Source organism: Cyclopterus lumpus, chromosome 21 (assembly GCF_009769545.1).
Source record: "Cyclopterus lumpus isolate fCycLum1 chromosome 21, fCycLum1.pri, whole genome shotgun sequence".
Lineage (NCBI taxonomy): Eukaryota > Metazoa > Chordata > Actinopteri > Perciformes > Cyclopteridae > Cyclopterus > Cyclopterus lumpus.
The window spans coordinates 15,752,179-15,779,275 of record NC_046986.1 but is presented as its reverse complement, the minus strand read 5'-3'; the positions used below and the strand labels follow the sequence as shown (position 1 = coordinate 15,779,275).

At 38.6% G+C, this 27,097-nt stretch overlaps 2 protein-coding genes across 3 annotated transcripts; one reads left to right on the top strand and one right to left on the bottom strand.

Annotated features, from left to right (window-relative positions):
* The first annotated feature begins 969 nt into the window (after positions 1-969).
* On the top strand, positions 970-3,243 carry nxph2a (neurexophilin 2a). The gene is made up of 2 exons (XM_034561867.1): positions 970-1,050; positions 2,497-3,243. Exons 1-2 carry the CDS (start codon positions 970-972, stop codon positions 3,241-3,243), a joined length of 828 nt encoding a protein of 275 aa, XP_034417758.1.
* A 3,714-nt stretch (positions 3,244-6,957) lies between these two features.
* Positions 6,958-18,110, bottom strand: spopla (speckle type BTB/POZ protein like a). Of its 2 annotated transcripts, none has more exons than XM_034561662.1 (12): positions 17,922-18,110; positions 16,579-16,661; positions 14,062-14,179; positions 13,471-13,592; positions 13,027-13,178; positions 12,750-12,877; positions 11,463-11,640; positions 10,944-10,999; positions 10,685-10,807; positions 9,121-9,263; positions 8,973-9,026; positions 6,958-8,469 (listed from the first exon to the last, which is right to left on the bottom strand). In XM_034561662.1, exons 3-12 carry the CDS (start codon positions 14,137-14,139, stop codon positions 8,325-8,327), a joined length of 1,179 nt encoding a protein of 392 aa, XP_034417553.1. In that variant the 5' UTR covers positions 14,140-14,179; positions 16,579-16,661; positions 17,922-18,110; the 3' UTR covers positions 6,958-8,324. The 2 variants fall into 2 exon arrangements, with proteins under 2 accessions (XP_034417553.1, XP_034417554.1); XM_034561663.1 differs by lacking the exon at positions 17,922-18,110 and adding an exon at positions 17,644-17,775.
* Between the last annotated feature and the right edge of the window lie 8,987 nt (positions 18,111-27,097).

Here is a 27,097-nt window from a genome sequence, read left to right as displayed (position 1 = left end):
TACAAAGCTCACCTGAGATTTACACTGAAAAGGCAAAATTTGGTTTCACCTCTTAAGCTGCACAGCATGACACCCAATATGTAATGGATATAATAGCAGTCTGGGCTGGTGGGGAGTGCGACATCCTCCTTGTTCACAGCAGTGAAGACTTTCTGCCCACAGACCCACAGATTTTATGTTCAGCATCGCCTGTTGTTGTGATGCGAGAAGAGTCAAATCAAATTAAAAGCTGAGCTCACACAAGGTATTACTAAGTGGGAGTATCAGTGAGGGAATATTGCCACTGGAATTGGTTGATTAAATGACTGTGGAGGTGATGAGCTACACTGAGGGACATTCTTACAGTATTGCCTCATTCATCCATGTTTACAGGGAGCAAGTGTCTTAATTAAGCATTGTGAGGGCTGATAGATGGGTCAGGCTCACTGTCCGTGGGAGACACATTGATTTCACATTACATATCCAGATGGTCGAGCCATTAGGCCCTGCTTGCTAGTACATTAAGGTGTTACTCCGGTCTGGGACGTAAAGAAAAGCTCTCATTATAAGATTCACAGTTGTATATGACATCCATATACCCTTTAACATGTCGAACAGATCGCTTCACAGGAATGTTAGTGTGAAAAAAACAAATTGTCGGAGACAGACCTAGTTTGTTAGCATTGTACACATGCGCCTAAGTTAGGCTTACAGCGAAATTATAATTAGTCTGGAAGTAGTGTGCGGCAGCACAGTGAGAATTCAAACAGCCGCTGCACAGTGCTTTCAACATCTGCTTCTCTCAGTGATCCCTACAACGGGGCCTGGGGAAAGCCGGCACTGCTAATTACTAATAAAACTAGCTAAGCTTATTGCCGTGAATTATTTAAGCTTTATCTGAAGTAGACCAGGAATTGCTCCTGAAGCTAAAAGGCTTTTGGACACGAGGAGGGATCACAGTTCATTGCTGCGTCTGGATTAGCACTTAGCATGTACTTTACCATAGCCTTTGTTATTGTTGGGAACCATTACAAGCTAAAGTTCAGAGTATCTAAGAATAGCACCGCTGATGTGAGACCTGCTCACAGTCCGGGGGATTTGCATTGTCATGTAATCCGACAAGTCGTCCTAAAATATTAGAAGCTTTTTGCAAATATGAGCCACGCTGAAGTTTATCGCTGCATCCAAAATGATTCCCTTATACCGTTGTGCATTTCTTACATGTTTCACAATTTTTTGAGCTACTAGTGTGAATCCTTGATTCATGCATTACAGTTACTATTAATGCCATTTTGGTCTGCTTAGCAACTGGAACTGCAATAGTTTGGGGTCATACTTACAAAACAATACTGATTAATGAATGCCTCTCTGTCTAAAGCATCCTTAACATCTTATAAACCAGGGATTGTCTGCTGACATCTCAGACAACAAGCCTTTTGGTTTGATTAGTGTTGGAGCTAATCCACTAGCTTAAGTAGAAAATTGTTTGTTTAATTAGTGTATTTGTTTAATGTCAGATGTTACAAAACTGACAAGTGAGACTCATTGTGTATAATCTGTTGTTTAAACGTTGTTTAATGTAACGTACATTGTGAAGATCTCAAGCTTCACATTTACCATGTGGACACGATTATCAAGCTTGATCATCGAACTCACTTCAAGAAAGCGAATAAGCGTATTTCCAAAATAGCAAACAATTCATTTAACCGCTTGCATTTATTTTCCTTTGTGAAGATTGCTTTGTTTATAATATTTATAACAACAACAACAAAAAATATTTGTGTTGATAGCAATTATACATTGGTCATGTTTACATATGTTCACATGTATTTTGATGAGCAGTTGAATGAGTGAAGTGAGTAATCACATGTATTGCCATTTGTCCTTGCATCTAAAGGACTGACTTGTCATATGTAACCACGTTTGACAATGAGTGAATTACAACAATGAAATAATGCTATTTTGATTAAGTTTAAAGTACAAGAAGTTCAGCAAGGCAATATATTTTATTGCACCAAGAAATCCTTTTTTTCTTTTTACAAAATGTCTTTTTTTTCAAGGAGTGAGCGCTCCTCCTGTCTTATTGAAGTGCCAGCATCTGTTTGAAGCTGTTGTAAACAGTTAGTTTTTCCAAACAAAATGTTTCCCAAGGGTACAGTTGTTGTAGTTCAGCATTTTATAAAATACATCTTTACTTGTGTGACAAACGGGTGGCTCCATGCTCATTGTGGGATTTCTGGGCTTTCCCCTTTTTAGTGCTAAAGTGCTGTTTTCTTTATCCTCAGTTCTGAACTGCTGCTGTTTAAGTTTTATAGCTCAATCAACACAGATAAGTTGTCATTTAGTGATGAATACAATTGGATTCTCTGTTATATGTCTAGCCTGTGAAATGTGTCACTGCCCATGTGAACGTCATTGTACTTGAGGAACATTAAATACATATTTGTCCGGGCATTAGCATTGTATTATGTTACTTAATGTTGTTTTCCTGTCTACCTCTGCTGTGTTTTTCTGAAGGTCACATGCAGGAAAGAGCATGGAGGAGCCACAGAGCTCATCGAGTGGGGCGACACTGATAACGAACAGAAGATGTCTCCCACGGGGGCCAGTCCACGGATCCTCAACCCCCTGCGTTTGTTTGCCAGAGGGTCCCCTGGGTTCAAGAGCAACATGAGGGAAATTACATATTTACAGAACATGGAGGACTTCTGGAACTGGTTATCTAACCAGACAGATGCTCAGGGTGCACAGGCCAGAACTAAACGCAGGCCCATCGTCAAGACTGGCAAGTTCAAAAAGATGTTTGGTTGGGGGGACTTCCACTCCAACATCAAGACCGTTAAACTTAACCTGCTGATCACGGGGAAGATCGTGGACCATGGGAACGGCACTTTTAGTGTTTACTTCCGCCACAACTCCACGGGCCTGGGGAACGTGTCCGTCAGCCTGGTGCCTCCCTCCAGGGTGGTGGAGTTTGAGATTGCCCAGCAGTCGACGCTGGAGACCAAAGACACCAAATCGTTCAACTGTCGCATCGAGTACGAGAAGACGGACCGCAACAAGAAGACTGCCCTGTGCGGCTTTGACCCGTCCAAGGTGTGCTACCAGGAGCAGACGCAGAGCCATGTGTCCTGGCTGTGCTCAAAACCCTTCAAAGTCATATGCATCTATATAGCCTTTTACAGTGTAGACTATAAACTGGTGCAGAAGGTATGCCCTGACTATAACTATCATAGTGACACACCCTACTCCTCCACAGGATGATCTAGCTTTCTGTATGCATCTACCTTCTGTCTAATCTTCAAATAATGTAAATGTCAACCTCTAAGCTCATTGTCCCGCAACACGGGAGTGCTATTTATTATGGGACATATTTTGGAAGGATTTGATGCATTGATAAAACAAAAAAATCAACAAAAAAATGTATATATCGTACAGACCTAACACTTGAGATAGTTAGGTGTCCAGGGACTTGGTTTTAGGGGTTGACTCGGGATTCAGAGCTAGCTACCAACACTGTGTGACTCCTCCTCTTCCCAGCAGCACATAAACCACTGGTATAATTAGCATGTTGTCCAGATGTTTTGTTCAAGGCTAGACCATAGGCAAGGCGCCTCCCCGTTAGAGTGCAGAGCTGGCTTCTGTGCCAGTGCTACATCGATGCCAACATTGTCAAACAATATCCTCACCTCATTAAATGGGATGAAATATGACAAGACTTTGACTCATGTTAATAATTACAATACAAAGACATTTGAATTGTTATTCAATAGAACATTAAATTAGATATTTCACATTTGAAACATTGCTCCATTTTGACTGATCGGTTCATTGCCTTTAAAGTAGAACTAATATCCATTTGTACTTGTTAACAGAACCCATAGAGGACAGTGTCTATTGTTTCAGCTTGATCTATGGGTATTTCCTCAAGTAGCTCTGAATAATTAACATGGATTTACAACCTATATTTGTTCTATAATTGACTGATTATATGCCCAATACCAAACTGAATTGATCCAACACATCTAATCCCACAAGCACGCAAAGGGCATAATCATAAATCCTTACACATACCAATATATATGTCTCCATCCATGTATAACCCGGCTGCTGCCTTGTGTACTCCTTAAAATGTGTTGGTTTTCTGCTGCAATCATCATAAGGCATGTGTATGCTAAACTAGTCGGAAATCCAACATCTTTGTTTGCAGGATGCACTTTGAGGCATCAGCCTGCCGAGTGGGCCCCGCAGTGGATTAATGTGTCGGGGGGTGGAGGTGGGTGGGGGGGGGAGTGATAATTGCAGGACAGGTGGATTTAGCGAGTCTGGCAGACAATTATCAGCACTTTGTCATTGTCCTGCCACCAGCCCTGACATTACCTGTCTTTAATAGGCTTTAATTAGCCTGGGAAATTTAATTTACCCAAGACCAAGAGTGGAGAAACCAAAAGAAAAAAAAAGAAAAAAAGAAGGTGAAAATACAAAATCCGTCTGGAGTTTTAATGAGAAGTGGGAGCTACATTTGAAAATGTCATACATTTCCCGATTGTACAGCAGGCTTAAATTGACTGACTTCTGTGTGAAAGTGGGTAACATCCAGTCTTGTAGTAAATGGTGAAATGTGCTTCGACTTACTAAAACAGTTTCTGTTGAAAACCATCAACACAGGACATTTCTTCAACGGTGTTGATCGCGTGTATCCAGGGTTCTTAGAATAGGGCATGTGCCACTGAATAATCACATGCCGATTATTTCTGTCAATGTTCCTTCATTTGCTGTATCTCACGTCTTTCCCTGTCGGCTGTAAACGATCCTATCTCATTGTACACATGAAGAGAGGTGTATGATAAGGACATTACTAAATCAGAGTTGATCTATGTTGATGTTTTGGTTCTACTCCTTTGTGCAAATGCTGTGTATTAACGTGTAACTCTAAAACTAAATGTTTACTTATGGCTTCAGAGTAAACAATGTCAATTTATTCTAATTTTTCCAGAAAAATATATCAATAAGTATATTGTTCCTTACTTTTGGTGTTTATTAAGCAATATCATGTAGATATGTCATATTAATTGCGTGTAGTTATAGCTTGCTTTGATTTTCATTTTTGTAAGCCTTGCAGATTGTGCCTATTTTGATTTCCTGCTTGCTTAATAATCTTGTTTCAACGGTTTCCCCTGTATAATAGGAAGAAGAAGAAAAAAAGAGCATTGCTGTGTGCATAGTGTAAGTACAAATGTTCATTTGGGAATATTTGATTTCATAGGGGGTTCATTTTGTTGAAATGAAATTGTAAAAATCCATTTAGGTTTTTATGGCATTAAACCTCATTTGAACTTGGCTCACAGCATGTTGTCCCACCGAGTCGCTCCAGTCTGTCGGCGCTCAGTTGTCTCGTTTCGTTCCTACAAGGACTTCTCAACAGGGTAAACACACCATTTTAGGAGTTACATTTCAGTGTAGCTTTTTAATGGGCAATAAATCTGTGTCCACAGGCGTGGATGATACCAGAGGTACACCTCAGGGAGCACATCCATTTTGCTGTGGCCATCAGTGACAGGGGTCTTTTCATCACTTCCATTACTCTTATCTGATCAGGGTGAAAGGCACCCACTCCTCAGGCGTCGAGTCACAGCAGGTTTTCCTGCTGCGCGCATCCAGATCCTAAACCTAAGGAACGTGAACGTAGATTTCACGAGTTCCAGTTGAATTATTAGACACTCTTTAAAAAAAAATTATATTCTCATACAATTTGCAAAGAGGAAAATCTGCATGTACCTCTTGAAAAAATATCCATTGTATAAATGCATTTTAAGTATCGGTAGTGTTCAAACCAATAATGCTATGTCAAGTCACATACATATTTTAGTGCAGCATGATTACAATTTACTATTTACAATTCATCAGCGGTGAATGTCAGGTTTTGCTGCGTCTCAGGACTGACAGTTGTCAGAAAGAGAAAATTAATTGGAATGGCAAAAAAAGTGCTTATTTCTCATTTCAACAGACTGGAACACACAAACAAGACATGAAGCTCAGTCCATGAAAGATTTCTCCAGCTAAAGATCACACTTTGACAAGCTTCTGACTCTTTGCTGGGTTTGTCAAAATGTATTCTGGGAAACAAAGGAAAAGTTGCACTTATGAGGATGAGTCTGGGGAAAGACATTAGTTTGAAGTATCTTAAGAGTTTATCACAAAATACCTCCTGGGATGCATTGAGATTACATAGATTACTCTGTGACTGGTTTATGGCGTTAGTGGGTGTGTCCATTATATCAGGGCTGTCTGCTCACGATATTTGGACTCCCATTACACAAATTATCAAATCTATCAAGCCCATATTTATATTAATCCATCTAGAGCCTGGCCCAGTGTCATTGTCCAGTACCTTTTTAACAATCTCATTTCCTAAGATGCAAATGACAGAACACATTTTCAATTGTGACAATGCCACTGCGGGCAGCTTGTCTTTTAAGTGGAACAGCGAGTGGTGGAAAGCGAGAGAGGAAGATAAAAGGTTGGAGAGGCGTCCTAAAGCGTTGATGGTATCAGCTCTTTTTCTAGGATCTGTGCTGAGAGGGGCGGACGAGGATCAGCAAGCTGCTGATGAAGAAGTCTCTGCTCAAGCAGGAGGGAGCCGCCTCGTGTTCATTTTAATTAGAGCTTGTGCCGAGCATTCACACAGAAAACAAGAGGAAGAAAATGTCTTTCATGTGCCGTAAAAAAGGTTCGACATTAAACATGTTACCGTGCTCCAGTTTAAGAACATTTTCTTTTGATTATCACAGTGTTGTTTTCTAAATCTTATAATTAAAAGAAAGCCAGTTGAGACCGAAAAAACTAATGGGATCACCTCAGCCTGACACACACATCCATAAACACGACCAGTAAAAAGAAACAGTATGGATTATAATCACCCTTCCTTCAACTGACATCTCGTCACATTAATTTAAACAACAAAAAAACCTGGGCTTCTTCAGACTGCTGGAAAATGGTTTAATGGGTTAATGCAGGCATTCTTGCAGACCACAACTTCATCTTTTCTGCTTCCAAACAAAAGAAGTTTCAACATCTCAACATGACTCTGAATGATGAGTAATATCATGTAAAAACGATGCTACTCTTTTAATTTACAAAATCCTCTGAAGTGTCGGTCACAGCACACTACATACGAGACGGACTGAATAAACATGACAACCCCCCCCACCCCCCATTCAAACACAGAATAACATTGCCAGTAGAAGTGATGCTCAGCATCCTACAAATGTCCAAGCATGTTAGAGGATTTTTTTGCACATACTCAATTCATGTCATTCTGCACAAAAATGTCAGATAATTGCAGAAAATAAATTGTTAAAAACAAAATTGGTACTTGGACACTTTCTTTTGACAATAACATGACCATGCATTAGTCTCCCCACTTTTAGTTACCACAATATATTGAGAATATATAATATTTGCAAGTTGGCAATACTAAAGACAGAAATTCTCAAAATTTAATCTAGAACAGTTCACAGACGTATGATCTGGAATATGTCATTCAAATGGGAGACTGAGTAAATACTTCCAATGTTTTATTATAGCAGGGCCGAAGTATAGACACTTTTCCGTCTTACGTGTGTTATAAGGGTTGACACTGGGTCTTCAAAATGGCAGATTACAATTTTTCCCCACAAATATGCAATAGAACAGACTTTCTTGTACACTGGTCTTCTGAAGATGGTTCAACTGTCATTTACATAGAAATGGTGCCATCAATATGGGGCATACACATATTTTAAAAAGTGTAAAGAACTGACCTTGCACTGAAAGTGTTCATGCTTTTTAATGTCTAGTCACAAAACGGGCTAAACATTACAAATATATAATATTTCCCATTTAGTTAAACCTTTGTTACGTTCCTATAGAACTCCATATCAAAATGACTATTCATGGGAACTAGTGCAACCTGGAGGAGGCCTGGTCTTTGTGACAAGGCAGGCACAGAGTAAAATAGACAAAGTACTCTGGAGCAGCTCCGGAGCAATGGCAGATATATTAAGGCCATTTTTAAAATTACAGGAAAAAAAAACAGTAGCAGACAGCTTGACTTGCTACCCGGGCTGAACAGAATCCAGTTGGGGCAGCAAAGCAAGCAAGCGACACCAATTTTACCAATTTTCTTTCCCAATCCATTGATGTCCACGTGCCATCCTCCACAAATCCCTGGCCAGAAAGCTCCACTCTTCTTTATTCAAGTGTGTTCAGTTTTGGTGGAAATAAAGAGTGGTATCCTCACTAGTCCTTCCTTTGTAAACCCATGCTTCACACCTCCAGTAAAGTCCTGGGGCACAGTCAGGCAGTCAGGACTGTTTTAGACGCTTCCTCGGAAGACCAAAGGGTGGGCACTGTGCTGAAGCCAGGGCACGAAAGGCCTCGGCTACCAAGTGAGGATGGGATTGGATCATTGACTTCCAGCCTGCAGTCTCCATTATGTCTGTAGCATGACTGTAAGCACAGGAAAAATCAAGTTAACACTAAGACGTGAAAATGTGCACATTAAAAATCAATAAACATAAATGAGATTGTAATGACACAGCAAATAAGGGGCGCTTGATTTGTGAGTTGCATGTTAAACATGAAGAGAGCCATTAGTGCTTTCTGTGCATTATTAGAATGTCTTCACATGTTGAATACAACAAAGTTCAATATTTCAAGGTGTCCTCTATAAACACACTTTATCATCTGAAAAAGAAAAGAAAAAAACAAACAATCCTATAGCGACCACCTTCCTTCTTTTTTATAAATTCTACAAATATTCCATTTCCAGGGTTTATCCAGGTATGAGTCTATTAATAACTTGGATACAAAAGATATGGAGCTTCAAACTGAAAAGGCAAATAGCACTCTGTCTGCCTGGGCTAAAACAATGAATTCCAATGCATCTGGTTGGGGGAAGAGATAAGGGGGTGTTATTAATCTTGTGTCACATATATCAGCTAATTACATACTTGCTATTCCAGTTCTTTCCATCTTTACAGCCCAGCTGTCTCAGGACACTGCACCTATGGCAAGGAGATAAAAAGGTAAGCATTCAGAGCTGGTAAACAGAAATGGCAGCAGGAATTTATCACTGGAGGTTTTTTTTGCGATACTTGCCTGTTGATAAAATCTATGGCTTGTGCTTTGAGCTGCTCGGCACTGTGCAAGTCTGCTAGGATGAGGGTGTCGGCCACATTCTCCACTGAAAGGCTGTTGCACAAGGCCTCTTCACACATGACCTTTAAACGCTCCAGAGCGTACTGGTGGGGGAGGGCGGGGGGGGAGATGGACACAAAGCTGTGGTTAAACCCTGGATGCAAAGTGGGTTTGAGGTTCTGTCTCAACTATTCTGAACACACATTAAAGCTCTCAAGTCATTGTAAGAAAAAAAGACCAAAAATCTCAAAATTCTGGTTCACAATTCAGTAAGCACCAATCCATCAAATTAAGCACTATATTGATAATACAGATGACTTACCCTTAAAAGGGGAAATCATCTGTGAACCGATGAAAGAAAATTATAGTGTCTAGAACGGACTTGGGAGATAATAAGGAGGTTTTTCATGTGACAGTCCCAACAAATATGGCTTTGCATATATAAAGCTGCATTGATTAGAAATGCAAAATGACACATACGTAACACATAGAAGAAAATCCAAACAAGTCACGTCTCATATGTGATGTTGCCATCTTCCGTTGCAACGTTATAACAAAATACTGCATTGAGTGAAGAGTTTTCTCTTGTCATGAAGTATGTTTCCATACTGCCAAGAATGTCATCCTATTTCAGGAACATGATGTCTGTTACCAATGGAAATTTCCATTATCAATGCATGCCGACATAGAACAGAAACCACATCACTTATTACGTCCTCAATCATTTCTGTTAACTTGAATCAGCACTTACTTGACTTATCTCCCTAGATGTTGAATTACAAGCCTCACAAACATACAGTGGTATGTGTTGATGAGAGACTGTGCTGTATTGGATTCTACATTGTTCACACCGTGTACAAGCATGCTCTAAGCTGGCTGAGGATGGCGGGGACTGAGGCCTTTTTATAGGTTATCAATACTGAAAAGATGTCACACAAGATGCAGCCTAACAGAGGTGTAATATTACCCAACAGACCACATCACCCCTTTAGCCTCATTGACTTGCATACAATGCCTCTCAAGTCATTAGAGACTCCAAACATACCAATGGAGGAACATTGTTACATAGGTACCGGACCATGACCACATCTGCTTTTCAGCATCACTGTTTCTGTTACCTGATTACTATACTACCTTGTGGCGATACACAAGTCTTAAAACTGCCAACAATGTAAATAAATGTCATATAAAAGTATATTTTTATTTTTGTATAAAATATAAACACACAATGTTAACATAGTGATAAAAACAAACAAACAGCTTGCTGTTAATCTGTTAAAAGCAGAGTTGTGTGCAAAGACAATTTTAGGGTAGGACGGTTGGCTGGAGCTCAGCTCAACACGAGATTTCTCAGGTAACATTATTTGCATGGCATTGACCACACAAACTGAAGCAATGCGTAACAATGAAAGAACATTATTGGCCAAACAAAGCAAACATAAAGGAAGCTTTTCCTCTGCCATCAAAATGAAGTGGAAGGCAGATGTTTGTAAAAATATTAGCAAAAGTTTTTATTACTACTTACTTTATCTGCAGCTGCCAGCAAATTGTCTGCCATCTTCTCCAGGTTTGGGGCTTTTCCTGTATAAATGAAGCCCATCATTTCCTTAAAGACATCTGGGTCCACATCACTGATGTCAACACGGTTCTGCAATAGAAGACAAGAGGTTTCTGTACGACTCATTTCAACTTGTAGCATTGTGTCACAGTAGTTCTAATTTTAGGAAAAGAGTAACATGACTAATAACAACAAACAGGTGTAACTATTACACGTAACTTCTTACCTTTTTACTCTCCTCCATTTCATGTTCAAACATTGCATTAAAGACTGGTGACCTCGCTGTCAAAGAAATAAATAGAACACTTATAAATATGGCGAGCAGTCAACATCGTATTAAAGCATGTTAGCACACCAAATCCACAGTAGTGAAGTATGACAGTCTTAACATCTTGCTAAATCCATACAGCTCCACTATGTCAGCATTTCTCCCTGACCAGTGCAGCTGTCACCATGTCCAATGGAGACAAGCTGGAGAGGAGAGTCAGCGTCTTCTTCTCTTGGATTCTAGTCATCTGGGTCAAGAAGGGCCATGCAGAGGTGGTGTGGATTAGAGCCCAGTGCAGACTTGGGCCGATACAAATCAAGTCAGGAATACAGGCCCATTGTAGCCTTTTGAGGTACTTCCAGCTCTCCACAAGAGGCCATTAAGAAGGGACATGAGCATGTCTTGCTAGGGCCCTTTTGAGGGCTTCACTCTTGGTTGTTACTTGCTAAAGTGTTGGGTAGCTGGGGACGGTCTTACCTGCAAGGATGGATTTGTGGGCTTTGAACTCCTGCCCTCCCACATAGAGACTGCAGTCTGTGAAGCGTGAACACTCCCACAGGTTCCCCAGGTCATCAGACAGCTGACACTCTGGTACCTTCAGCATGTTCATGTTGGACTGGCCCGAAATGTTAACTGAGTCCTGGACAACGCTCACCTGAACATGACAAACGTCACTGAGAGGACAACAGGCTGAAGCAGTCTCAACAAAGCTAAACATCCTGACAAATCCAGCAGCAAATAGGTTTTACTGCATTGGAGAACAGCCTAATTTATATTTAATTTGCTCCTTTTGGAGGACATTTTCAAGATCGAGAAACCTACAATGGGAGGGACTTTGAACACTTAAAACCAAAATTAATTAACTTAGCTGAAACATCTAATTGCTGAGGAAAGACATTTCCTCAGCAATTCTCGTCTTTAATTTGTAAGCAATTTGTTTATCAAAGTGGCAATTTCCCTGAAATTGTTGAATCTCTGCAAGTGCTGTCTGGCACACTGTCTGGTCCTGGCAGTATTTGGCCAAATGCATTCACATCAAAATCCATTGACACTTTATTTAACTTGTCCATTGAAAGAACATTTTAGGAGACGTTTATTCTTCTTGACAAACTGAATTCAATTATTTTGAAAAACAAATAAGGTGGAGGAGGCATTTCACTTCCTCAGAGCTTAATGTCATTTGAAGCAAATGCCAACAGTATGTTTGTAGTAAAATGGCACAACGGCTTACACTCAGGGGTGAAGTGGTCATAACAATGACTGAATTAAGAGACTCTGGCCGTAATTCAAATAAGGTTACACTAGTGGTTTAATGTTTCAATCCAACAGTGATGTGATTTTGATGCTTTCATCGAAGAATCAATGCAACCATTCAGTCATTTTCTATGCCACAACAAACACAACAGAGCCTCTGTAACATGCAATGATGGAAACCTGAAAAAAACTGAAAAATAATTCAGAATTCAGATGTTGCTGTGTTCAGAGGACAGCTGAGGATTATGGATGAGAAGGGGAATGTGTGCCAGGGCTATCGATACTCTTTCAGAAGGATTCTCAAGACAGTAAAACATATCTTATCCCATCAAAGAAAGTGTTTTTTGGCATAGCTGAATACGCCATTATACACCATTATTGAAAGTAGAAATGTGAAAAGTGTCCCTCTGCAATATCATTTGCTATTTTGGTCAAATTACAGCACACACAAAGAGAAAGACTACACCCTTTATTAATTGGATAATAAAAAGAAAACAAAAATGGAATTACCTCACAGAACAAGGTGAGCTTGTCATCTGGTAAGAGTCCATTGGCTTCATCAAGGAGGAAATCTCTCCTTATGAATTTTTTGAAGCCCCAGTCTTTGCCTTGGACAAATCTATATGCTCTTTGGCTTTCTGTGACAAGAAACAAATAAAATAATGCAGTCTTGATAATGTCTCTCTTTTGCTTTAACATTTTAGAAATTAATAAAAGTGTCGGGATAAAAGGAATATTGAATATTTAGTATAACAGATGTGGTGAGGTTCCGATCGCTATTACTCACCCATCGCTTTTGTCTCTTCTCTTTTTGCGTTCAACAAAGAAAACTTGAACTTTGCTCTGACTTCACTTTTTGGACAACTAACAAGAAGTAAATACAATGACAGATAATCTTTGCTTTCATCATCAAGTCCCTTTGGATTGACTCGCAGACACCTGGCAAGACAAAAAAAGAGACCGCTGCACATCAGCAACAGTACAAACTAGACCGAAGACAATCATAACTGCTTTTAACACTTTTGTGAGAACACAAGACTATGATAAGCCTTCGGGGGTGATTCTCTCTTGTAATTATCACTTGTGTGCAGAGTTCCCACAGTAAAATAAAACATGCAGACTTTTTAATAACATTCGTACTAATACAAGGACATGAAACTGGAAGAGATAAAATAGGACAGATTGATTAATACAAAAAGCTAAAGACATTCGTAAGCATGAATGTACTAACCATTTCATCTTGTCATTAGGGCCAGAGGAGAAGGTTGAGCTCTTCAACACCTCCCCCATTTCTTCTCTGCAAAAACTAAAGTTGTTTATGGTCCACATGTATGAAAACTTCACAACTTTGACCTAAGAAGAAAAAGAATATGCAGAAATGTTAGCCTTTTTATCAATTTTTGAAATGTAGTAAAAAAAAATTTTTTTAAAAATCGATGAATTATAGGACTTTTAAATGGGGGGGGGGGGGGGACAGACATCTATCAACATTTTTGATAGATGTCTCAGTAACATCTTCACACATTATTATTGATGGTGGAATTCCATTTGACTGCTTTTGTTTGAGGGTCCTAGTATTGCTCATGTTGGAACTGAGCCAGTTAAAGTTAATATTAACACCTGTGCCTGGTCAAGTCAAACAGATCTAATTGCCAACTTCAAAAAATGCTTATAAACATGAAGAGGGGAAAATAAAAAGCTGGAAATGAAATATCAGTAGCGTGATATGATTTGCAACTATTCAATAAGCCATGCAAAATATGATCAACTCTATCCCCTTTGTGTATAGAACATGATTCAATGAGTTTAGTTATGCCCATACCTGTGTGTAACACCAGCTCTCTGCCACAGGTCCACTTGACATCTCCCCAGGAGGAGGAGGGGTGGGAACCCGTGACATCACTGGCTTCGGAGTACCACTCACGTTCGTCCTTTAAGCACTAATCATTCCAAGAAAACAAAATGTTACATTTATTCTGCACAAATTAGTAGCATAAAAACACATAGGGAGTTCATTCCCCATATAAACTAACTGGTCAGAATAAGTCTGACAGAATTTAAAAAAAAATATTTATAACATTCACATGATTTTAATCTGCTGGAATTCTTATTGCCATAACATTTGATGGAAAAAAAAGTATGTACTCTCACTGTATCCTGAAATATTGTACTTTGGTGAAACCCGAGACCAACATTTGGAAATATGTTTGACTATGGAAATATGTTTGACTATAGGAGGAAACATGTAAATTCCTACAACAGCAGGTTTTCGTATTTGCAGTGATTAGTATTGCAAATATCTCCATGCAACATAGTAAATGAGATGCTCTGATTATGTAAAAACCAGTGCTTACTTAAATATTGAATGAACGAACAAGACGGATTCAGTCATTTCACAGTGCCAGACTATATGGCCATATAAACGCCCATCTTCCTCACATCTGAAACATCACATTCTCAACCAACCAATCAAAAGACAGCGATGACATATTTCATACAAGGATGTGTTTGGGAATTCAGGGTCGTCAGAAAAACCCTAACCAGAAACTAACATCCGACAGCTACAGACAACTTTCATGTCCTCGACAACAAAACATTGTGGATATTAAAAGGATAGGTTTTAAAGGTGCCCATAAAAACATTGAAATGATTGTTGCTTGTTATAGTCTGAAAACAGGACAGATGCAAACAAAATAATAATAAATAGAGAATTGTGTACTAAGAAGACTTTAACTTAGCTCATAGCTAACGGTGCTAACAGTGCAAACTACGACAATAGTGCTGACAGAGTGAACTGTGTTTACCTGAGGGCGAACCTAAGGGTGGGCGCTACGCTTCCAACAAAGTTATCAGCTACATAACAGCCATCTGAGCGCAGTGCAGAACAGCGGCTGTTAGCCAACTAGTGTGGCACGCTCACATGCACAAGCATGCAGTAAAAGCACGCAAGGCCGGCCCGACTATGTCAACAAAGCAATAGGAAGCTTGAATAACAACACACAGAGGGAGAGTGACTTCTTTCTCTGTTCAGGTTTTTATATATATATAACAAATAGCTGTTTGCTGCAACATTAATGTTCAGAATGTTAAATAAAGCTCCTTTAACAATGACACCTGAGGCAACATTATGTTACACTTTATCTTTTCCACTTGTGATCATTTGCAAAGATTTTCTACCGATTGATTTTGTTAATGAGCAGAGGAAGAAGGCTATACAGGGAGTACTGTCAGTTTAACTAGAAACATTGTGTAGAAAAACAACATCTCATGTCACAACGTTGATATGTGGAAATTAATTTGGTAGTTACTAGACGCTGATCCTCAGCAACCTCTGTATAGGCTTAGTTAGTTAGTTACAGGCTAGGCTACGTCTAATAAGGCTTTGGTTATTTAAGAAAATAAAACATCTTGATTTAGTCTTAGCAGACATTTTTCATGTACAAAAGTGACAATTTCATTTAACTTAAGCAGCCCAACTCCCAAGCCAGCAGCATGCCAAAGCAAACACAAAATCTGTTATGTTCAGAAACGTGTGCTGAAATATCAGAATCACATTTGCAAGTATTTCATGTTCCCTCATCCCTTGACACTAAGGGGACACACCCCCTTTTGTGAGCACATTTCAATTCACTTTTCTCACAAAGTGAAGTTTGTATCAAAGCCTTTAAACTCATCATCCATTTGATCAATCCATCTTAGAGGTCGGTATTTCAATTTATACTTAAACAAGGTATAAACTTGGTCAAGAATTGTTTTGACAACTGGGAAATGAGGATCGAGGCAAAAACTTACAAATGTCAAACATTTGTATCTTTACTTCTGATTCATACGTTACAATTTTACCATACTGCACACGGACACAAATTACTTGCATGATGCATGAATCACAAACAATTGTTTCTCCATGGCAAGAGGATATTAAGGCAGAGAAGTTATTAAACTACTGCTCTTCCACCATCTCTCTTCCCCAGAGTTCACTTTCTCTCTGTGTGAGTGTCCCACCATGTGACTTACAATATACATTGCAGAATCCCTGGAGTCACAATCAACTAACATTTAATTACCGTTTGTTTTTGTCTGTTCATTTACTTGGACACTTTACAGCTTTCTTCTTTGTTTAAATTTAAGATTCTGTTTGAGGATATACATATAAATTGTGAGATGTGCAATTGAACATTATTAAGTACATTTAGTGTATTTGCTTATAAATCACATGAAGTATCATTGATGGAATGAATGAAAAGACCTAGATTGCACAACTGAACCACCTTTAACAATAATCGTAACTTTGACAGCTAAATCATGCAGCCTCGGAAAGAAAATGAAACCTCCTAATCACCTCTTGAATGGTTGAAATGTACAGAGATGCAGTTTTTCTATGTTATCACAGGATCCTTCATGTCCCCATCTTCATGTTCCACTCTAGGAAGGAAACAAAACAAAACATATATTAGACATAGTAAAAGTACTTGCTAAACATTTCTAGAAGCAATTCAAGTTATTTACTAACGTCACTGAAGCATCTATCTGGCAATAAAACCACAGTTCTCACCATAAACCAGACCTGTCTATCTATCTAGGGACATGAATTATCCAAATGACAACAAAGTGACATCCATAGAACATTTGAGCTTTCTAAAACGTCAATGCTACGTTATTGTAAAAATGTGGGCACCAGTTAACGTAAAGATAGTTGATTGATAACTAAACACTGGTAGTGTACGCTTTAGGGATGGTACATGGTGTATGCTTTGGTCCAGGACTTAATAGATGATTGTCGGTCTGTCTGTTAAATTAGCCAACTCAAGAATCACCTGCAACTTTGTTTGGCTAACAGACTAGTTAGCTAGAGTCGTGCAACCTCGCCTTTAACACAACATAAATGACGCTTTCCGAGGAAGCATCTGGCTAGTTTGCATTAACTTAGTTAAGAGTTAAAACGATCATATTTTTAATTAATGTCACGGCTTACTTTTAGCCTGTGCGCTATTTGAGATGTGAGCGGATGTGACAAAAAAAAAACATCGATATCAGTAGAAAGCAACAGCTCAATGTTAGCATAAACATCAGCTACATTGTCAACACTCATTTCCAAACACTCATTATTATTATCGCTGAACGATATCACTTCACTAGTCCTATACAACGTTAGCTAGTTTAGCTAACGTCGCCCAAGAAGAGTGGGGTTAATTTGAAAAAAGAAAACAATTAGATTCTGCCAATCTGTCAGTAATCTGTGCAATACGTATTTGGCTAACCCAAGCTAACATGAACATCTCCACTAGCTAGATTAATGTTAACTTCACTATAACGTTGCACCGCAAATGCAGCTAGCACCGATCAGCTATCTTAGCACAAAACATGTCACCATGAAATCTGTCCACATATTACCAAGCTGACTTACATTAGCTACGTTACTCATTGTTGCGACACGAACTAGCTGAGGACCCCTCAAGTTAAATTGGCAATGTGCTGTTTAGACCCCGCATCACCCGGTGTAAAACAAAGGGCCTTCACTGATCCCTGTGACAGAATGCTAACTAACAGAGCTAACTCTCAAACCCTCACGTTTTGTTACTATCTGCTGGTGGGAAAACAACAGCGGCTAACTAGCAGCTAGCCAAAGCTAATCTCTGCACTGACTGCTCACAAAAAGTTTAAAAAGACATAGTGACGGCGTACCTTTCAATTTCATACTTCCATATATATCGAATGACGCATATAGCTTTGTGTCACAGTCGCTCCTTTCACCCTCCGTTACTTTAAACTGTTTTTCACTCAGTCTCTTCACAAGGTTTCTTTGTCTAATTTATATCTGTGCTAGCTTACATCTGTCTAGCTGCCTGGTAGCTTAACAGGCTAGAACATATAGGTATTGCGCATGCGCGAAATTTGGATAACATCCTGCTTCATCTCATGTTATCATTGATGCCTGATCCAGTCAATAAAATCAACAAAAACAATAATAATAATAATAATAATAATAATAATATATATACGTATATATATTCTCAAGCTCGTTCCAAGATTATATATATATATATATATATATATATATATATATATATATATAATGTTAATAAAGCTTGAGAATATATATACGTATATATATATATATATATATATATATATATATATATATATATATATATATATATATATATATATAATCTTAATAAAGCTTGAGAATATATATACTTTATTAACAAAAAAACAATATATATATATATATATTCTGTTAATAAAGCTTGAGTTTGAGTTTACAAAAAAATATAGTAGTTTTGAGCTTCACAATTAGGATGTTTTATGAAGTGGTTGTTGATTTTTGGAATGTAGCTTTTGGGGTTAAGAATTTGGATTATAGGTTATTGCTTGATGGAAAAGGTTGAGATAGACATGGTCTGAATCTGAATGAATTTAGTCATCCAAACATCTCATGGGGGTCCTCACATGGGAAGAAATGCAAACAATGTGTTTGTGTCTGCCTATTATACTGTATGTGTAAAATAGCCCAGCTTCATAGGCTAGAGACACAGATAAAAGATAAATATATAAGGAGACTTAATTGTTATAATGTAGCTTTTACGATGGATGAAACCCCAAACAGCAGCTCATTCTCAGCCTTCCTTCATACTGTCTCTCTTGCTTCTGATGTTTCTCGTCTAACAAACACAAAGCAGCTTGGGGTAAGCCACTCTCTGAAACAATAGTCTATAATGGCTCCCTGTAGGCCTGTGATAACTAATTCTCTTTCAGATGGATGGACACTGTTCTGCAGAATGAACGATAAATGGGTCCTCTGCACCAATTATTGTGCAAGTACAGTACTGTCTGTGAATTTGTGCATTTTCTAGCGATGACAAACACCAAAACACCTGTGTCTGTCAGTTTGGGTTTGGTCAAAAATACTGTAAACACAGCAGCAAAATGTGACATTTTGATACTGAAGCCCACATCAAATGTCTTTGATATCATAGTGATGCCACTCTGATCCATCTTGAAGTAGAAGGGATGGATGATAAGATCACATTTAAAGATATAGAGGTAAGCTTATCAGGAATTTAAATCTGTTTAATTTAAGGGCAGGGAAACAGGCTGTGCTGAATGTGTCTACAGACAACATCATCCAACAATTCAAAGATATGTAGTCTCCGGAATAATCATTTAATTGCATTTATCTGCTATTCTATAAAGAGCGTTTGTATTAGTAAGCATCGCGCATAGCATGAGCACCGTAATACTAAGCTTTTTTGTTTAGTTTTATATCATTTTGATTGCCACACTTGTATTCCTGTTGCATGTTTGGCTTCAGAATGAATAGCACTGAATGCCTGTTTTGTGTCTTTGTCCTATTTGATATGTTCATCAAGATTATCCCTCAGCATGAATATCTCCGTAAATAATGACTGTGACATTCTCCTACCTCCAACTTACAATACTGTTGTAATTAGGGGGCCCTCAACATACTACTGATATTATTCCTGACAAGTATTCAGTGCATTCAGTGATGAAGACTGACACAGACAGAACTCATGAGCAGGAAGAAAAAGGCTGCAGTGACAAGGCGATCCCCGGTGACCTATCAGAACACGGTAAAACAGATGTTGAGAGGAAAATTGAGTCTGACGTTAGTCACACCCTTTTTTCCAGTGTCTTGGAAATAAAGTCATAATACTGAACAAAGGAGATCGTAGAAAAGCCCCAACTATTCCAATTTCATCTAATTTGATTGAAATCTAAGCAATAAGACATATGGTAATACCCAAATATTGAGTAGATGGATATGGAAACATAGCTTAGTTCCTGAATAAAGTTAATTATTCACTATTTTCAATGAAAATCCCATACAAATGACAAATACATATTTTTCTTTTGAATGAGTGTTTTGTGATGGAGACAATTTTTGTTGTATATTGTCACTTGCCTTATCGACATCCATACCAAAGACTGCTTTCACCAACTTCTAAAGAGATATCTTTCTGTAAATTAATCTATTTATCATCCTATGTAAAACACAACTGGAATTAATTGCATTGTGTGTACTATTTTCTACTCTCGTGGATAAAACTATCCCTCTGTGATTGATCGACTGTTGATTTTTGAGAAAACAATGAATCGTAATATTTTTTGTGTTCCATTTATGGAAATGAGAAGAAAAAAATGATACAAAATAACCCCTGAATAACAGCGTCGCAAGTCGCGTTGACATGAAGCAGTGGAATTTTCATTTGAATATGGCCCAGAAACATGATTCATCTAATCCCAACTACATGAGATGCCAATAGTTCTGTAGGCGGTCATTAACATTGTCTCCTGTATCACCTTGAATCCCCTTGCCAAACTAATCACACTGGTGTGCGAAGAATGTATGAGATATTTCATGAAAAATATGCAAAGTGGAAAATCAGTCTTTCCTTTCAAAGAGAGGATCTCTTTTGTTCATCTCTGTGACACCCAGTGTGTCCTTTACCACATTGTAGTGTGCATCAGAATTCTGTGTTGTCTGAAATGTATGTGACACATTGATCTTTATCATTTGGTTTCATAAAGAGCCTGGCGATGCTGAGAGATTTAGCGTGGTAATTTGAGAGATGCCAGTTCTGTCATGATTGTAGCTCTTTAGTGCTCGACACTCATTGCCGTGGTGTTTGTGCACTGTGACTTCCAGTCAGTGTTTGTCTGTTCTGCTGTGCTGTTTATTGCTTTTTCATTACTCAGTTTTCCTTCTACATATTGCTTGTGTTACAGGAAAAAAAACAGCACATTGCCTCAGGGAAGCCCAGTCTTTACTATCATCTTCATGAAATTGGGGTCTTTTGGATGCACAACAAAGTACAGCAGCCGGGCAGCTGAAGTCAAGCAGCACTTCTATGTCTTGCAGTTCTGTCAATTTCACACACGGGCTGCCACTCAAGAGCGGAAGTGCTCATAGTCCATGGAGATATTTCTGAATAACTTCACACATAATGAGCTTGATCCATTGTAATCCACACCCCCTCCACACACACACACACACACACACACACACACACACACACACACACAGCTCCTTTGATGATAGTAACACACAATGTCACACTGATACAATGGTTAGACATCAACCTTTATGAAGTACGTTGATAATCCAGCCCTTAATACCCCAAATTCTGGAGTCTGACAGAAGGTCACTTCTATCCAGTAAATATAAGAAATTAATGAATTCTTCTTGCATGTCATCGACAAAGATCTGTGTTTGAATTGTATTCAGATCATTGAAAAACTGAAATCCACAACGCCACTCTGAGAGTCTAATATTTGAAATGTGCAGCTCCATTGAGCCTGGGCACTGGACCAGGACTCCTCAGATGTAATCACTGAAAAAGCTTCGAAACTCTTTTTTTACCTCTTACGACCAAAAGAGATTTGTCCTCATTCGGTGAGTTGTTTAGATTCTACCAACTGAGCTGTTCAGCGGACAGTAATACCGGTAGTATGATGTCCTGTGCTGCTATATATTATACTTTGTAAAATCTCTAATGTAAAATGCATTGTTGATATTACTGTCTGCATGCCCAATTAACAATAACACAAACTGAGTGATAAACATTTTTTTTTTTTTTAACAATCTTTAAAACAATTTTTTAACCTGCTTCAAAATGTGACAATTAAAAATGTACAAGGTTTGTGACACATACCTCCAGAGTTATAATACCGAGATTCAACACCAGAGTTGACAGGACATGTTGTCTGTGAGGGGAGTGCAGGAGGAGTAATGATAGAAAATTAAGTTTTTATTTTTCATTTTTTGTGCATTCCACGTTTTCCTTCCTAAAAATCGTTTGACAGGGCTGATTATGTGGCATGAAGCAGATGCTTTGCTGCCAAGATGTCCGTTATCACTTGTTGCTATTCTTCATAGCTCATTTCCCACTTAGCAGTGAGAGAAATTGCACACTGGCTCCACATGTTTATTGATAGTCGGGCTTTGTATGGAAATGAGACAGAAATGTAACCAAAATGTGCCATTTTTATTCTGCTTTGACTATCAAATTACGTTTTTGAAATTTTTTATTATGGTTAATAGTTTTGAGATTAACACTTTTCAACCACATTCTTGCATATTTCACTTGAATAAAGAGAATGAATAGATTGTGATAATTTGCATGATTCTTTGTGCATTTGACTGGCTGATCCTGAACCAGTTGCATGCTTGTTTGTGTGTCAGTGGAGCTCCAACAGCAGAATGCAATGACATCTGGTGACTGTATTAGTGTCAATGAACAGCTCTGTTTAACACTTTAACACTTTAACTCAAAAACATTGAAAAAACTGTTTGACAATTGAACTAACTTGTGTGCAAGTTTTACAGTGACATTTGTTTTTCTCGTAAAAGATAGTTAAATTGAAGATAAATGCTAAATAATAAGAGTAGATATGCAAATTGAACTAGATGTTAAAGGACTGTACATCCTAAAAAAAATATACTTAATATAATATAATGTAAATACAGTTTAATCTATGTGAATGGAAAACAACCAGAACAGTAAACATCAGACACATTTATAAAAAATAAGAATTATTTCTTTCATAATATACATGTGCTTTTACAGAGCAGTTCATACAGCGGGCCTCCTTGGAAAGTGAAACATCTTTCATTGGCTCTTTTTGCACACTGGCTTTGAATCAAACAATCATAACAAAATGTCAATATGAACAACCACATCAGATGAACAGTATAGTAGCTGCATGCTAGATGCTTGGATAACAACATACACAGAGGGAGAGCAACTTTATTTAATTTTTCAGACACTACTTCATTGTATCTTTACATAGAAAATGGTTGTTGCTATAATAATGCCTTAAATATTGAATTTAGCAACTTTAACTTACGTATGTACAGTAGGCAACACACCTACTCATTTGAACTTAAAGCATGATCCTTTCCAAAACCTAACCAAATAGCTTTGTTTCAATTCACAACATTAACTACGATATATGATATTTCAATATAAATAAACATTTTAATATACACATTCTGAACACAATGTATCATGCTACTTCAAGTACTGACTTGAAGAGCTATCAGTGCAAGACCCCTATGTGCCCATCAAAATATGTTTGATGTAACAATTGTATTTAGCGTTACATTCAATAACAATGAATTATTTTCTCGAAGAAAAGCTGGATATCAAAAGGTTCATAAAGTGGAAGTCAAACCATTTGAAAAAAGGGTTTTTAAAAATCCAGACTGCTTAAAAAAAAAAATAATATTTGCATCTACAGTAAGCGTGGCAAAATGTGAAATCCGATTGAGCACCGCTGTACAGTCAGCGTCTCCTATTTGTAAACAACGATGCCGTCTGTCATGTCTGAAGAACGAGAGTTGAGGGAGGAATAAAACATTACGACTCGATGACGAGGCATCGCTCTTCTCAAGCAGGGAGCGGATGATAACCTGTCGTTCTTCTGGTCGGCTACACTTGCACACTAACTGGCTGCTGGGACCGGCTTCCTCCTGACAAGCTCCTGTCTTCTCTGCCCTTTCATCTACCCGCTCCACAAAAGAGAGTTTAGAAGTCTTTTTATCTTTGCCCGTGGGTATACAGTTCCTTGTCTGCCAGGAGACAAATTCAACCAATTAAGCCTGTGTTACTATGCTTATGAAACACGCACCACAGGAACGTTTTTTTTTGACCATTTCACTCTGCATTATTGGCAAACCTCTTTTGACTCATCGAAGACACAAATGGTAACATTTTACACAACCAGTTGTTTGTATGTAAATGTTTATCTTGATGCGGGATCTTATGGTTATAGTCCGTTTTATCATGTCTTATAGAAGAGCTCACTTATTACTGCTTGGTAGATTATTTATTTATGTTCTATTGGTTGCTCCTAACATTTTAACATCAGTATTACTTTTTAAACCAGGAGTAATCTAAAAGCTATACACCAGGACATATTTCTCTCTTGGCTGACTTTGTTAATGAGGCTAATGTTGTGAATTGAAACAAAGGTTAGGTTATGCTTTAAGTTCAAATAAGTATGTGTGTTGCCTACTATACATACATAAGTTAATGCTGCTAAATTCAATATTTAAGGCATTGTTATAGCAACAACCATTTTCTATGTAAAGATAAAATGAAGTAATATCTTCTTGAGGAGAGAATAAAGTTGGTGTATCATTACATAAAAAAATCAGGGATATCACGGTGGACCAGCCTTCTTTAGGATGCATGTTCAGCCATCTTTCTTAAATTATATTGTCCCGCCTCCCTCGACTAATAACTAATGCCATTCTAAATGTGTCTTTCTTGAAGTAACATTTGAAAGAAATATTCCTCTTCGGGATGCTACTTCTCTCTCCAGTACTCTCTTGTATTCACTCCTTGTATATTGCATTTGCAAAGCACATCGCCGTGCTCTAAGAGATACCCAGCGTGGATGCATTACTGAGAGACTGTCGGTGAGCAATTGCTGATCTTGGGGAGTGATAAAGAGAGCCGGGCTGTCTGGAACCTGAAAAAAGAGACTGGAGAGAGCCATGGAGCATATAGACCAGGAAGGTCACCAGCTGCCAAAGAAGGGCCAGACAATCTCCAGAATGCCCTCGGCTTCTCCTCTATTTACTGACACTTACAACATTGGGAACCTGCGGTGGTGGAACATATCAGGAGAAACTAGAAAGTATGTTTAGGACAAAGAGAACAGCAGACTGACATAAATTAAACACAAAAAAACGGACTCTACATAAACTCAGGACTGATTCGAAAACACGACACGGTGATCTTGGCCTTTACACATGAACGCTGCAAGTGGATTGATTAGAAGATATGCAAACACGATAATCCGCTGGACATCCTCACTATCGCTACCTTTGCATATGGTCATTTTAAGGACTCGCTTATCTCTGCAGCCAGAATTTACTATACAGATAGATTTATTTCCTTACAACCCTTGACAATCAGTTGCCTTACATTTGCATTTGTTTGGGGATGCACGCTTAAAAGTCACATTCACTGAAATGCACTTTGGATGTTGTTTGCAGAGCTCATATAAAGGTTGACAACTTTTTGCCAGAAGCACCCAGCGTGTCATGATTTTCAAAAGGATTTTACATTCAGTCCTGAGTCATCTCATTTTCTTGTGATTTGTCAGACAATTGGATCTGGTTCAGGATCTCTTTTCTTTTTCTAGCTTCCAGATTTTCAACAGTGTGTAGTCACTTATTTATCTGCAGTCTTCCCCCAATCACATTACTCGGCAGGTGCATGGCTACCCTCCACAAATTACGTCCAGGATAATTTCATATTGATTAATGCAGATGCGTTCCTCTTGGCTCTCATACCATACCTGCAGTCTATTTGGTATAAATTACCGAAGCGATTTTGCTGCACAAAGCCAGCCCTCTCCAATAAGGTGCTGGCTCATGTGTCGACTGGGGCCCCCAAACTACCCCTCTGCCTGCAGGAACCACTAAAGCTTTTAATTGCCTTCTGTGCAAATGGTCCTTATGCACTTGATAAAGTATCTGGAAAGTCAAGCACGGGTTGGTAGAGTCTTAGGGGAGTCTGTGCACTCGCAGTATATGTGAGTGTGAAAGAAAATGTGTGTGAGAGATAGGGAGAGAGAGAGAGAAAGAGAGAAAGCGATTCTGGTAAATAGATAGTGAGACTTAGCGGCTGGTTGGTGAATCCTATCCATGATATTACAACCTTTATGAGTATGGTGTTAACGTTACCGTTTATGATTCACCACTCAGCAAAATACTTGAATGGCCCAGCTAGTGGCCCACCGGTTTATTTCCTTCTGTGTACATTCGCTACAGTAGAGTGGCTGATAACCCTGGGTAAAGCGATAAACAATCAAAGTGCGGCTTCAGTGGAAATGATTGCATTCTGTACCCTGCCCCAGAGATGGGGGGCCATTATTAACGTGGCTCCTGTCCTGACAATGCTATTTTCTGGAAGGTAATTGCAGATTCAGATCTCTGAGAGGGCCTGACTGAGAGTAAATGCCACCTCTTTAATTATGGTCTCCTCCACGTCTCCTCTATTGAGCCGTGGAGATGTCTATCGCTCCACGGGATCCTGGAGAAAATGACTCTAATGGGAAATGACCAGTGTCTGGGAAGCCGACTCAGATTAGAAGCGACGTTTCTAATTGATGGCTAAAGAAATCCCTGGCTGGATGACTGGGAAAAGTCACTTTGGAGTAAATGTAATTGGAGTGATTGGAGTTCTAACAAGAATCAGTGGATACTATCTCCTGCTTTAAGCTTTTGCTAATGCAGACAACAAGCTCAACAAGCCGCAGCACAGCACAGCCTGTAGATATTCACAAAAGTCTGACACCCCCTGCTTCATATTGTATAGGGTCAAGAGGACATTGTATGGCACTCTAGCTAAAGGTGACTTTATCAGGACACATAAAGGTGGACCATCTAAGATCAAAGGAGAAATCAAACATTCTACATGTCTTTCAAATCTTTAAAAAAGTCCACCAATATAAAATATGCTATTACATATTTATTACAAACCTGTGTCTATTTAGATAGATAATTTAAACTAGGGTAGTGTACTGAGCTGGAATTAAAAAATCATTTTAGACTTAAAAGCTTGTCGTCCACCACTCTCCTTAGTCACAATAGACCAGAATGACAACATGAAAATATTGTATTTATTTATTTACACGTATCCTGTCGTGTGAGTCAACATCTAATTTGTACCACAGCTCTGAGGTACATCCATGGCTCTCACACTAATTCAGACTTTAGTTATTATTTATATATTCATAGAACAACATATTAAGTAAAACATTTGGCATTTGTCTTACAAAGGCTTGTCATTTGCAAATGCTTTCATCATTTCAAGTGTTGA

Excerpts from the sequence above, each read along its gene's own strand:
- nxph2a (XM_034561867.1), top strand. The coding sequence starts at position 970 with ATGTACTTTACCATAGCCTTTGTTATTGTTGGGAACCATTACAAGCTA. Across the intron at positions 1,051-2,496 it reads CTAAGAATAGCACCGCTGAT|GTCACATGCAGGAAAGAGCA; the intron begins GTGAGACCTGCT and ends GTTTTTCTGAAG.
- spopla (XM_034561662.1), bottom strand. The coding sequence starts at position 14,139 with ATGTCACGGGTTCCCACCCCTCCTCCTCCTGGGGAGATGTCAAGTGGA. Across the intron at positions 11,641-12,749 it reads AGCTCACCTTGTTCTGTGAG|GTGAGCGTTGTCCAGGACTC; the intron begins GTAATTCCATTT and ends TGTCATGTTCAG. Across the intron at positions 9,264-10,684 it reads TGCTGGCAGCTGCAGATAAA|TACGCTCTGGAGCGTTTAAA; the intron begins GTAAGTAGTAAT and ends CTCCCCCACCAG.